We start from the raw sequence: 14454 nt of genomic DNA on the forward strand, positions 1-14454 counted from the left end.
CTCATCATCGGGCTTGCCATCCTCTGCAAGAGGATAGTTGTAAAAACACTTGAAAATTATTTTTAACAGCAAAATCCCTATTCAACCTCCCTTCTAGTGATATTTAGCTACATCAACTTATATTTTTTTTCTTGTAACTTTATAAAACAATAATTCTAAATGTTAATTTTGTTTTTTATTTGTTTTCATACTTGTTTTCTACAAGGGGTGATTTGATAAAATTGACCCAAAAAATTGAGAAGGAAAATGGTGTTGTTGTCATCTAGAGATATGAAATATCCACAATACAACCAAAAGACAAATCTAATTCTTGGTTGAGAAAGAAGTGACAAGTATAGACCATGGAAAAATCATACACAAGTGAGGGTACATGCTCCTAAAAAATGTGAGTGTCTGTTTAGATTGAGATGAATACCTTCAAGAGATGGTGAAAGATGGAAACTGCATGTAGAATATTGTATGCACAACCATAACTTGTTGAACCTATTTACTTGGTGACATAACAAAGAACATGATTAAAACAATAAATATATTGATGACTATTAAAGATCAAAATATAGGAAGCTTTGCTTCCATCAAGTAGGTTTATAATGTGTGTCAAGCATATCGTTCATTGATCAGAGGTAACACAACAGAAATACAACATCTTATAATGTTGATGGAATGTGATAAGTATGAATATCGGTATAGGAAGGTGGATGGTCCTGATGAGTTGAGGGACATGATGTGGGAACACCTAGATGTCATCACGCTTATGAATAAGTTCAACCTAGTCTTCATTATGCATAACACATATAAGACTTGTAGGTATTGATTGTCATTACTTCAAATTATTGGTCTTACCTCAAATGAAATAACATTTTTAGTGGGATTTTCTTATTTACAGTCTAAGTGTGTTAATAACTTTGTATGAGCACTACATATTTGAAAGTATTAATATCATATGGCAATGTTAGTGTCATTATTACTTGTAGAGATATTGCAATAACAAATGCAATGCAAAATATTTATTCAACTTCACGTATGCAAGAATGTGAAAGTCAAGTACATAATGATTGTGTTTCTAAACAAAAAACAACAAATGGTCACACATGCATCGAAAAAGCTTGTATAGTGCTTTGATGAAGCTGGATATGAGAAAGAGAAATTTAAAGCCTTCGAAGGAATTTTTTTTATAGTTCTATTTTTTATGATTATATATATATGATTGATTCCTCACAAGGAGAGTTTTGTCGGGACAAGAGCAAACAAAGTGATGTGCTTAGGATGTGTTTGAGAGTTTAGGTGGTGAGGAAAGGGAAGATCTTTGAAAAAAGAAATGATGAAATGGAAAGAATTGAAGGCTTTGGAAGGGGAGGGCTCTAAGGAGTTTATTTTTCTTCATAATCCAAAAACCCCTAATTTGAGAACCTCAAAAATTTCATTGAATGAGGATTTTGGAAGGATTTGATAAATTTTTCAAATTCAATCTATGTTGTTATAATATTTTCAATTTTAAAAATTTATTAATCATAAACATTCATTTACCATTTTCTACTAAAACACTCTCAAAAAAAGGTGTAAATTTTCTCTATTTTTTCTTTTGCCCTCCCCTCCAAACAAACCACTAGAAAACACAACGACAATTAGATATGAGTCTTCGTATTGGAGTTTGAAGATGATATTGCAAGAGAGCATTAGTGATACATATAGTACTTGAGAAGTTGTTTTTAGCATGACCATATTCAACATTGTGAAATAAAAGTATCATTCGTGAAAAGATTATTTCAAAAAAAAACATCAACAAAGTTGTAAAAGGTAACTCTCCAAATTTTATAATTCGCTCGTTATTAATTAAATAATAATTAAATATATATATATATATATATATATATATACACATTTTCCATAAACATGAACTCTTTGTTTTGGTCTCGCAATGCGAAAGTACGTTTCAAAGCATGGGCCCATTAAAATTTGTGAACATGGAGTTCGCATTATAGTGAGAAGATGAAACTTGTAGTGCAAAACAGTATTTTCCAGATCACTATATAAGGTTTTCATCAAAATTTTCACTATTGTTCTACTCCTCCATTGGTAGGAAATTTGAAGAGACATTGAAGGAATGAGGTCATAACAATGTGTCTACAATTACTAGTGACAACGCATCATCCAATGATGTGGAGAAATGAATTTTAAGGTTGTAACATTAGCTTTAACTTATATACATATAGCATATCTAATGAGATGAGTTTTACAATGAGAGGGTTAAATCTTAACCATATAACCATACATGGATAGTCATGATTAGAAGAAAAAGTCGTATGACTTTCTTAAGTGATTATGTGTTACTTAAATAACTCTTAATTCATGTATGGTTGTATAGTCAAGATTTAACTCTTTCACCTTCTCATTTGATATGTTTTCTAATATATATATATATATATATATATATATATATATATATTCTCAAATCTCAATGTTCTTATTAACTTAATTTCAATGTCTCAACTTACATATTTAATTATATGCCTGCAACATCAAAATCTTGTTTTACTATATATACTAATAAATTTGGATTGGATATATAATATACTCAAATATTATATATGACTATAATTATAATTAGGTTTGTGTTGTGACTTGTATGTTTGATGGATCTATGATTTATTCTGAATAACTGTAAATCTAACTATGTTGTAACTAGTATGGTAGTTGGGTTTATGAATTTTTTTTGCTTAAAAGTGCTTAAAAAGGTAAATTTGAAGTCGACTTAAATGTGTACCTGGTCCTATTAAGTGCGTACCATTTTAACCAAACCAAAAATCACCTAAACTAAAACCTAAAAATCGATCAGATATTTTTAAAAATAGTCAAAATTTGGCATGTGATCACCAATCGTAGTTTGGACTGGTTAGGGTATTCAGACTCGAACCCATCTGAATATTCGATCTATTGTCCAACCCTACCATTTGCATAGCAAGTGTTTGGACATCGGTTGAAATCATCCTAAGAACTTGATACTATAGGGTAAGGTCAGGATAGACACAACACCACAAATACCACAACGCAGATACCAAACAAATTATTGATTTATTATAGAATAAAAGGTTGTTCATCTGTCCTCATATATGTTCACTCGCTCCCAAATACACTACAAAAAAAACTAAAATTCGATAAGGAATTTTACTCAATTTTGCACTATGCCTCATTATATCATCAAAGCCTTTCCCCGAGGTCAAAAGAGACCCGCCATGCCTCATTGTATGACAATAGTCAAGCTAAGCTTTTTGCCAAATCTTAGCCACAGCCATGAGTGCAAATGGATCTCCTTGGCTTCTTTTCTGAATGTGAAAGAACCTCTAGTGAATTAGATACCAAAGATATCTGAGTTTTAACTTTAAACTTAGACATGAAATGTTATTAGCATTTTTTACTGGATTAGAACTTGGTAGTTAAAATAGTCATTATTATAAGAAATTCATTTCAATTTTTCTTTTTCTATAATCACTTGTTAGAAAACTTACCCAAACCATAATAACATTTGTATATAGTTGCATTTCTAGAACTGATGAAATGATTTATTTGATGATCTCTAACGTCTAAGCATAGAACAATTGAAGATGAACAAGTACTAAAAAAACCCAATATTTTTTTAGTCACTAAAACTATTAACCAATTCACTAAGAGTCTCAAATATATCCGCTGAAAAAATAAATACCAACCAATAGAGTGGTGCAGTAAAATTTATTAACTCAGTTCTATGTTTTGGCTAGAGAATACAAAACTAACCAATGTATGTATAGAAATACAATACAATAGAATGGGATAAATATATATATCCAACTACTGCAAGAACTCTCTTGGATCAGTAACATAACCAGTCAATGCAGATGCTGCAGCTGTATATGGTGAAGCCAAATATATTTCACCTTCTCTGTGTCCCATTCGCCCTGGAAAGTTTCTATTTGTAGTTGAAACACAAACCTGCACAACCAAATTCCCATGTCAGCAATGGAAGTAAGTTTTTCATATTTTTAATGTTTGTCACTTAAGTAGAAACTATATAAATGCAATCATATGGCAAAGGAACCTCCGTTTGTGGAGTATTAAAAAATTAAAATTAAAAAAATTGTTAGTTGATCACCAATTTGAGACAGCTAAATTTGACAACTTTTTCAATGGTTAATGCAGTGGTTAATGCAGTGGTTAATGGTTTATCATGTGACGCAACTCATTAACCATCAACTAAGCTCCACTAATCACGAATTTGAATGTTATAGGCAACGATTTTCTAGTGTTCAATTACATTTTTAACTACTGAATTTGTGGTTAACCGTGCTCAAATTCATAGTTCATGAAGTTTGGTAGATGTTAATGAGTCGCAACACCTAATATATCCAATTAACCAAACCAAACACTACATTAACCACAATTCAATTTGATGTGGGTGTGCATGCATGTGTGTGAGTGCACATGCGTGTATGTGTGTGGAACTTGCAGGTATGAAAAAATATATCCCTTTAATGTAGTAAGGATAGAAGTAATATAGGTGGAAATCAAACTACTGTATATTGCCACAAGATGCTCCGAAAGAAGCAGGTTACTTGCCTGAGGTTCATTCATTCGGGCATAAGTATCTTTAGGGCCACCCAAACAAGCACCACAACTAGGACTAGCCGGTGTGTCACAACCAGCTTCTTCAAATATCTGTGAGCAAGTCTTGCCACCAGATCCAGGGACCGGGAGGCTATACACGTCCATCCAAACCTGAAATCCCATTAACAGTGATACATTTGAAAAGATTCATCTACCATGATTTACCGTCAAAATTTTATTAATAAATGTAAATCAACTGATACAAAGATTATATGAACATGAACTTTTTGCTGACCTTCTGTGTTGCAGGGACAAGAAATGTGGGAACTTTGACCTTTTTACCCTGCAAATATCATGAAAACATGAGGGGGAATAGTTGCAAGTTTTGTACAAGACATTGACACAAACAAAGCTTAGGAAATTCTATAAGATGGAGATGTTGTAATACAAATCATGAAAACAAGAAGACCAGGCTTACACATGTTAAGACAAACATTGGTCATAAAATACAATAAAGTCAGATGTTACAGAAAATGTAGCCCAGTACATAACTAAACTGTTTGGATAAACAGCTTATTTAACAGCTTCTAGCATAAGCGCTTATGTATAGAAAATGTAATCAAATTGTGTTTACCTAAGTTATAAGCTGTTTTCATAAGCTATCATGGATAGCTTATGAAAATTAGCTGAAAACAGCTTATGGACGTGTCGTAAGCTGTTTCCATAAGCTCTCTCGAACAGACTCATAAGTGTTTATGCCAGTAGATAAACTCAAATAAGTCAATCCAAACAGTCCCTAAGACTGTGTCTCTGTTTAGATACACAGCTTAATTAAGCACTTATAGTATAAACAACTATCATATAAGTGCTTATATATAAACTATTTCTATATAAAATGAAATTAAGCTGTTTTCATATAAAATTTAAACTGTTTTCAGAAGCTATCCTGGACAGCTTATGTAAAAGCCACCAATGACATCAAAACTTTAAGTCCAACTCAAACATCTTTTATAAATATAACATTCTAGATATGCAATAGGAAAATATGACACATACTGATGCAAGAAAAACTTTTGCAGCAGCCATGAAATCTTCAGTTTTTCCACCAGTACAAGAACCTATGTATACTCTGTTAATTTTCACATCCTTGCACTCTCTTGCCAAAGCACGGTTATCTGGTGAATGAGGCTGCAACATTTAAGTATTATATTAGCTGAGGAACATAGTGACAGCATCATACAATAACAATGTAACAATCAAAGAGAATGCAATCAAAGGACTAACCTTGGCAACCAGTGGCTCCAATTTTGAGACATCAAATCTATACTCAGAAAGAAATCTAGATGCCAACAAAAAACGGTATCAGTAATGAATAAAACTTATTATCAATGGATACTAATATTTCAGTCACTATATCCAGTTTTACTCAAGTATAAATATCAGGCATTATTGTTTTTAATGATAATAAATAAGGGATGCATGCTAGACATAATTGCTAGAAAACAAATGTCATGATATAGGTGATATAATATAAACTAACGCTTGTCCATCAAATTTATCAAGTTAACAGATATAATATAATCTATGAATACAAGGTGATATATGCATTAGCTATTCCTAAATACTGCATATAATGGGAATAAATAAAAAGAAATTGAAAACTATGTTTACCTTGCTTGGTGGTCACTATAAACTGGTTCATATGGCACAGATGTCTTGCCCTGAAAAAGAAATGGAAACAACATTAAAAGCAATGCTGGATAGGACATGATCACAATATGCAAGAGGGAATGCATCATTCAAGGGAAATGGTACATACCAACACTATGTCAATACAGAAAAACTAAATGAGATGGTGTGTTCAGCAAGCAAGATGTAGCATTAACACTTCGGAATGAACTTGTGTTCGGTGACCGACACGTGCACCAACATTACATTAGCACATGTAGTTACATTTAATCTATGTAATTAGTAGCAGATGGCGTAGCAGCCGACCCTCAAAACGCTATAACGGGTAGCGGTATGGCCACTACGTCGAAGTCTAAGGTAACGTTAGAAGCAATTTATACCATAACAAGGGCAAAGGGAATGGCTGAAACAGAAACGGAAAAACAGAGTACAGGAATGAAGCATACGTGGATGAAGAATGGTGCAGCGAAGAAAGGAACTGGAGAAGAAAGAAGAGCACGGTGGAGAAAAGAGGTGGTCGGTGAGAGAAGACAAGTGATCGGTGGAGAAAGAAACTGAAAAACACCGTTTCAGTTCGTAATCCTTTTTTTGGTCATCTATGTTCTCTTCTTCCTTAAAAAAAATCTATGTTCTCATGAAAACAGGGTATGTGCTCAAGAGAAGGCCAGCCTTTTATATAATATATTTTTATAATAAAATATTAATTTACATAATAAATTTTTTACAATAAAATATTAACTGCAAAAAGACAAAAAAGTATTAAAAAAAAAACCTAAACGAATTAAAAGAACAGAGTATTTTAGACAATCTGTATTGCAATTACTATTGAGCGTTTTTTCCAGAAGATCGCGCTTCATCTTCTCCACTATTCCACCGGTATCATGGCCGCGACAGCCGTAACCCTAATATGCAATGCAACGCCTTCTTATGTAGCACAGGGCCACCACAATGTGACACTCCGGCGCAATCGCGGGTGCGACAGCCACTACTGACTCCAGAGCATTTAATCACGTCTATTCTCTTAAAATATTACCGGTGTCTGCATGTCATTAACAATGTCGTGTCCGGTGTCTGTGTGGATGCTTCATTTACACCAAACCAATAAAAAAAAATAAAAAGTGTTCACTACAATATCGTAACGAAGATTACCCATGATAGACAATACTAAACACTCATCTAAAGAGTCAACCAATTACAAAATTTGATCATTATACCAATGAGAAAGTCTAAAATGCTTAAAAAGAATTTTACAATCAAGAATTTATAAGATATTTACTTGATATTCTAACACTCTTAAGCTAAATGATACCAAATTTTAACCTACCAGTGAATAATCTGCAAAAAGAAAATAACATACATATAACACTCCATAGAACCTAGTTGGAAGTGCAACTCATCGAGTCACGGAAAAAATGATGGGATGAGTCATGAACAACGATACTGTTTTGATACCATATTGAAAATATAGGGTTTATAATGAGAATGGACTCATTATAAAAAGCAATGCTGTTAAGATCGCAAGAAAAATCGTAGGATCATCTGATTTGGTGATCTTGTTCACCCCTTCGATCTTCATCGTTCTCAGAATTGCGTAGGCTGAATCGAGTGAGATCAATTTGAAGATCATCAAAATCCTGCGATCGTTCGATCTCAAACGATCCCTACGCAAACCGTTTTGCTCAGTGTTTCAGGTTTGCGACCCGGTTCTGTATACCTTGTCCTACACTTAAAACCCTATAAAACCCAAATTTTCTCACTCAAACATCCTAGTTGTTCCTCGTGCGACTGCGACAACAATCATCTTCTTCTTTGTCTCGTTTTCACATTTCTTACTCTTCCTCTGTCTCGCTCTTTTGCTCTGTCTCGTCCATTGCTCTGACTTGTTCTCTCTGGCACGCATCGATGGCTTCTCAAACTGGAATGAGGGTTGGTGGTAGTGGAACATGGGCTGGTGGTAGCAAGGTTGCTCCCAGTCCCACTGATTCAACTAGTAGTTCTCTTTCTGCAGTAGTTGTTGGTAGGAGGAGAGGCAGAGACCTTCCAAAAAAATGCTACTGGACAAAGGCAGGATGTTGGGTGGCTTCATGGTGTTAGTGTGGATGGAGATGCAAGAAAAATCAAGTGTAAATACTGTGAAAAAAAAGTTTTACATGAGATGTTTATCGATTAAAGCATCATCTAGCAGATTCCAAGAGAAATGTTGAAGATAACTGTGGCTTATGACATGGGATACAAGCCACCATCATATCATGATATTAGAGTTGTATTTGAAGAAAAAAGTTGAGCTGACATACAAGGTTTTGGAGGAGCATAGGGCTGTGTGGAAGAAGACTAGATGCACGATTATGACAGCTTGATGGACAGATAGAAGGAGGAGGACTATAATGAATTTTTTGGTGAATAGTTCAAAGCGTACATTCGTTTTGAGGTCAATTGATGCTTCACGCATCTCTAATACCACTGAAAAAGTGTTTCAAATGATGGACGCAATTGTGGAGGAAGTTGGCGAAGAAAACGTTATCCAAGTTGTTATCGATAACGTAGCAAATTACAAGGCAGTCGGGGAAATGTTGACGGTGAAGAGAAAGATGTCTTTATTGGAAACCTTGTGCTGCACATTGCATAGATCTAATGTTGGAAGATTGTGAGAAGATACCACTTCATAAAGATACCATTGCAAGGGGTAAGCAAATCACCATTTACATTTAATCTAGGAATAGTCTTATTACTCTGTGCCATCAATTTACCAATGATGGTGAATTGATCAGACCAGCCATGACACGATTGGCTACACCATATCTGTCTTTGGGATGCTTAAAAGAAAATAGGTCAGCATTGGTTAGGATGCTCACATCCAAGGGGAGGACGGAAAGTCCATTTGCAAAGCTTAAAGAGGGAAAGTTGGTTGAAGACATACTCTTGGATAGGGACTTTTGGAATGATCATTTAAATTGTTTGAAGGGTGTTTTTCCTTGCTTAAAATGTTGTGATTGGTTGATTATGATTGATTATGATGTGAAGCCAGCAATGGGTTACATTTATGAAGAAATAGATTGTGCAAAAGTGGGTATACAATCGACCTTCAATGACAAAAAAAAATAATAGAGGTATGCAAAATGTCTTCCACTATGCCTTTATGGATTATTATAGATGAAAAGTGGGATAGACAACTACATAGACATTTGCATGCTGCAGGCTATTATCTAAATCTTGACTAAGAGACTCCAACATAGTGTTTGGCAAGAAGGAAAAACGGAGATAAACTACCTGTTTTGTACTGTTCTCTTTGGTTCCACCCTTTTAGATGGAGGGAGCGCGTACCACTTTTCCTACCTTTACTCTATTATATGTTTTATTTTTCATTGCACCAAACACATAACAGAATCCACTGTTCTATTTTATCCTAACATATTCTGCCAACCAAAGGCCACCTAAAATATTCTAAAATACAATCAAGAATTCAAGATATTATGCTATAATTACTAGGTATTCTACTAACAATTTATATGCCTGACTTAATAAATTAAACATTGAGTATAAAAGAGAAGTCCAAGCAAGTGCATTGACTTAGTTGTACAAACCTCGAGATATTTATATGTAATGCTATCAGGAGGAATAACACCATTCTTTCCTCCAGCTTCAACAACCATGTTGCACAATGTCATCCGTTCTTCCATCTACCCAAAGGTGATAAGTTATCAGAAAACATTTGCAAAAAAAATAGTTATTACATGACAAAAAATCGAGCTTAGGATACTTACATTTAAACTTTCAACAGTTGAACCAACAAACTCCATAGATTTGTAAGTTGCACCAGCCACGGATATTTCACCGATAATCTGTAAGGTAAATCATTCACTCGTGTAAGAATGCAATCTCTGCATATATTTACTACATGTAAAACAAGCTAACTACAATCAGGGATACTTACTTGCAGAATCAAATCCTTTGCAAGCAGATAATTGGGCATTTCCCCATCCATTACAAATCTCAAAGTTGGAGGCACCTGCATTTATATGCTATACAATTATTAATTGAACACAAGTGTATCGTGTCAAAGTTGCTAGCAATCTTGTTTCATTCGTCTGATCGACCTATATCTTATTTATGGTAACAAAATGCCCTATATTTTGACATCACAAGGGAACTGTTTCAATGTAGACAGAAACCTCTAAGATATACATGTTAAACCACTAGACCAATAGTCCAACCACTATTGGTTGTAGTGACGTTTACGCTTTAAAATTAAATATTAATAAAATTATTGCTGGATTGAAAACCCTCCTAGCCGCGAAGGGATATACACACATTTAAGATGTAACTACACTGATACTTTCTTTTGTATAGTTGACATCAGTTAATCTTCTTTATCTCCTCGGGTGCCTCTCACAATTAGCCCCTGTATCAGTTGGATGTGATGAACACATGTCTTCATGAAAGTTTGTTGCTTGGAGGGTGATCAAGAACATTTGTCAATCAAATAAATCATTTTATGGCTCATAGCTGTTGCCTAGGAATTTATTCAGTAAACTTATACTTCATTTGTTTCATATTAATTGTCTCATTTGAAAGAAAGAATAAAAATTGTCTAACATTATTAGTCATTTTAAAGGGAGGTCCTAATATGCACCCTTTAAAATAAGGTCCAGCCATGGACCTTCTCCTTTTCACCTACAATAGCAAGTTGTCCTGTTAATTGAACATTTTATACATTTTATACATTTTATACATTTTAGTTTTGTAAATGTTAGATATAGTATTTAACATTTATACCCTTTTCCTGTGTCTTTCTTTCTTTTGCAAATAACAGGGATGAAGCAATCCAATACACAACAAAATCCTAACTCTTTCTTTTCCTAACACCAGAAACGTGAATCCTATTAAAAAATGATGAAAATACTGTAGCCAATCTTCTTGTATCTTTTCATGAAAGTTTTGTTTTCCATTGCATGCTTTAGTTTTAGAAAGAAGTTCCATGACATGTAGGGTGAAATTATATTATTACTAACTATTTCTGGAGAAAAATGATGCATTGACAACACTGTTTCAAAGATAAACAAAACAAAATTTCTAATAGTGGCAGTGGTTTTATTATGAAAACAATTCCCTTTGAACTAATGTACTTCGGATTATGATGGGTTTTGGGACCCCAAATCAGAGAAGAATATGATGAATAAGACAGAGAGTAATACCCTCGTAAGGAAAAAAGTTACAAAATTGAAATCTTTGAGAAAGATTTGCATCCCTCCCTAAGTATCTTGGATGAGTGATTTGAATGGAAGAATCATTGTGCTAAAATTCTTCCACGCCGAGATGAAAAAGCCAGCATCTAATATTTCTCGCAATCCCATTAGAAACATTGAGTTATTGAAAAAGTGTTTTTTTAGGTGAAATAGTGGGGATCTAAGGTAAGGGAAGGAAAAGGAGGAGGAGAGAAAGAGGAAAAGTTGAAACCTACTTTTGAGAGGATGAGGGTGGTGTTTGGTTTACCCAAAAAGAAAAAAAAATATGACTTGCTATAGCCGGTAAATACAGCTGGTCCACCAATGGTCACTTTACTTTGGGATCCATATTAGGGGCTCTCCATTTTAAATTACCAATAGAAATTATTTTTTCCATTAATTGACCTTTATTTATTTTACCCAACCAACCTAACTACTCCACTAACCACTTTATTATTAAGGGTGTTTCAGTAAATGAAACTCATTTTATCATAGAAATTTGTATACTCACTCATTTTATAAGAATTGTGCATAACCTTACAAGACACTCAATATGAACCAACAAGGAGGGAATATATGTAATCTTAGATTTAGGATGGAAGAGGAGCAATAGTGGTTATATACTTTATATTTAAGTTTTCAAACATTTTGAATGTAAACTGCACTTTATATTGATTGTTTATGCAAACCAATTATCACAAGCAGCTAGCTGCAAAGATAGGAAAAGGAAAGGACCCAAAAAGTATACTTTTCAAACCAGGTTATGCTGAGAAAGTACAATAATGGCCTTGAAAGTAAAAAGAAACATGAAATAGCAACTCTGAATAACAGTGTTGTAGAACTTAGTGAAACATATAATTACCTTAAGCAAAAGCTTCCCTGCTCCCAACACAAAACCGGCATCAGTATTTCCGATTCCTGTTGCAAATTGACCAAATGCTCCAGCAGTACAAGTGTGAGAATCAGTGCCCAAGAGAACCTGCAGAAGGAACCTAATTAGCAAAATCGGAACCAAATTCTGTCAAACAAATGAACAATACTTCATTTTTCTTTCAAATAACTAGTTAAACTAATCAAACCTCTCCTGGCCTACAATGACCTTCTTGAGCAAGAGCAATGTGGCAAACACCTTTGTAATCTGGATTTACCTGCATTATTAATAGTACCACATTCAATGTCCGAGGATATTACACATCATTACAATACACTTTAAGAACTGAAAACAACCAAATCTAAATCGAAGAAAACATAAGAATGCATACCTTAAAATTACTAAGGTCTTTAATATCATAAAAGTACTTGATATTTTGCTCATTGCAGAAATCTCTGAGTATGTCTACATTACGATTGGCACGTTCATCACTTGTGAAGATATAGTGATCAGGTATTATTACAACCTTTTCACGATCCCAAACCTTAAAAGGAAAAATGCAGTCAAGAAATCTCAAAAATTGGGCCTCGGCAGTATAACATATAAGAAGAATGACAGTCCAACAACCCTATAAAAACTACAATCCTCCTATGAATCACATAAGTATAATTACTAAGTCCATGCTAATTTTTCTTCACAGCTACTACATACATGGTTATTTACAGATAACTTTCAAGGTAAAATATATAACCACATGTCAGGAATATGAATAAGTGCAAAACTAAACGTGCAAATTTGTTTTGAAGTCACTCCAGGTGTTGTCAATTGCAAATAGCAGAAAATAGTCGTTAGCTCAAATTCCACTACACAACAATGCTGTAGCGCCGCTATAGCCCCTTTTTGGCAACAATTTGTACTAAATAGTGTATCACCGAACAATAATGATTTGTTCAAATTCCAATACGCTATAGTGCTGTCATAGCCACTATTTGACAGCATGGGTCATTCCTAGAAAATAAAACCATCACTGACACCACTACATTGCTTCTTAGTAATTAGATAACTAGCACACCTTACATGACTTCTAAATTGACAAAACTCTCTAGTATAAATCACATATCCAATTTAGACAAACATCAACCACTACAGAGATATTTCTTCAGTTTAATTTCATTACATGACTCTGATCCTATTAACTTCACAACCAGCACACAATTCAATCCTTCATCAAATCACCTAAAATCAATCTCTACAATTTGAGTCATTGTCCAATCCAATCACATAAATCCATTTTCACACACAACAGCCAACCACAATAAATAAATAAATAAAAGTACCAAAATGAGACATATAAGCAAATTACCTTAGCATCCTTACCAAACTCGTTCTTAAAAATCCCAATAGAACCAGGGCCACAAACATCATGAGTCATCAAAATATCAACATTGACCCAAATATTATCCCCAGGTGTAACCTGTTCCTTCTGAGAAGCTCGAGCCAATATCTTCTCGGTCATAGTCATAGCTGTCTTCACCTAAAACCCCATCAAAACAAAATCACTGAATCGTCAACAAGGAAACAAAAACAACCAACAAATTCAAAAGGGTATTCAAAAAATCCAAAAGGGTATCCAAAAAATCAAAGAAACGAAACTGATCCAGTGGTAGAAGGCTGGCGCTGTGTTTGCTGAGGCGCCGAAACCGAACAACAGATTTTCCTGGAAGCATGTTTCTGATATCGCTGAGATGAAGAAGACGAAGATGAAGAGAAAGCAGATAGATTCAGATCCTTCTGAAAAGGGAATAGAAAAATGGATTAGTTGGTGCGAAGTTAACCCTTTTGACCAAAAGGGTTGTAGAAAAATTGAATCTTTTGAAGCATAAAAAGATAGAATAATGAAATTGAGAAAGAATGAGAAGAAACCTTGGTGTGGAAGAAGGAAGTGGAGGGTGGAGCAACAAGAGAAGAAGCCATTGATGTTTGAGGCATAACAACAACAACACTACACAACAATGTGTGGCGGCTGAAGAAATGAAAATAGGTAGTAAGAGTAGTTGTGATTTCTTTTTTTTTACTTTTGTTTATTTATTACAA

The 14454-nt window shown here is 34.1% G+C and overlaps 1 protein-coding gene across 1 annotated transcript; it reads right to left on the reverse strand.

Annotated features, from left to right (window-relative positions):
• Positions 1-3611: 3611 nt before the first annotated feature.
• Positions 3612-14454, reverse strand: LOC101504264 (3-isopropylmalate dehydratase large subunit, chloroplastic-like). The gene is made up of 15 exons (XM_004497731.4): positions 14284-14454; positions 14014-14151; positions 13724-13894; positions 12752-12904; positions 12569-12637; positions 12352-12468; positions 10199-10273; positions 10029-10106; positions 9849-9944; positions 6250-6299; positions 5863-5917; positions 5635-5766; positions 4874-4921; positions 4591-4749; positions 3612-3966 (listed from the first exon to the last, which is right to left on the reverse strand). Exons 1-15 carry the CDS (start codon positions 14347-14349, stop codon positions 3826-3828), a joined length of 1548 nt encoding a protein of 515 aa, XP_004497788.1. The 5' UTR covers positions 14350-14454; the 3' UTR covers positions 3612-3825.

Source organism: Cicer arietinum, chromosome 4, assembly GCF_000331145.2.
Source record: "Cicer arietinum cultivar CDC Frontier isolate Library 1 chromosome 4, Cicar.CDCFrontier_v2.0, whole genome shotgun sequence".
NCBI classification, from domain to species: Eukaryota; Viridiplantae; Streptophyta; class Magnoliopsida; order Fabales; family Fabaceae; genus Cicer; species Cicer arietinum.

Excerpts from the sequence above, each read along its gene's own strand:
- LOC101504264 (XM_004497731.4), bottom strand. The coding sequence starts at position 14,349 with ATGCCTCAAACATCAATGGCTTCTTCTCTTGTTGCTCCACCCTCCACT. Across the intron at positions 14,152-14,283 it reads CTTCCTTCTTCCACACCAAG|AAGGATCTGAATCTATCTGC; the intron begins GTTTCTTCTCAT and ends TTCCCTTTTCAG. Across the intron at positions 12,469-12,568 it reads GTCATTGTAGGCCAGGAGAG|GTTCTCTTGGGCACTGATTC; the intron begins GTTTGATTAGTT and ends TTCCTTCTGCAG.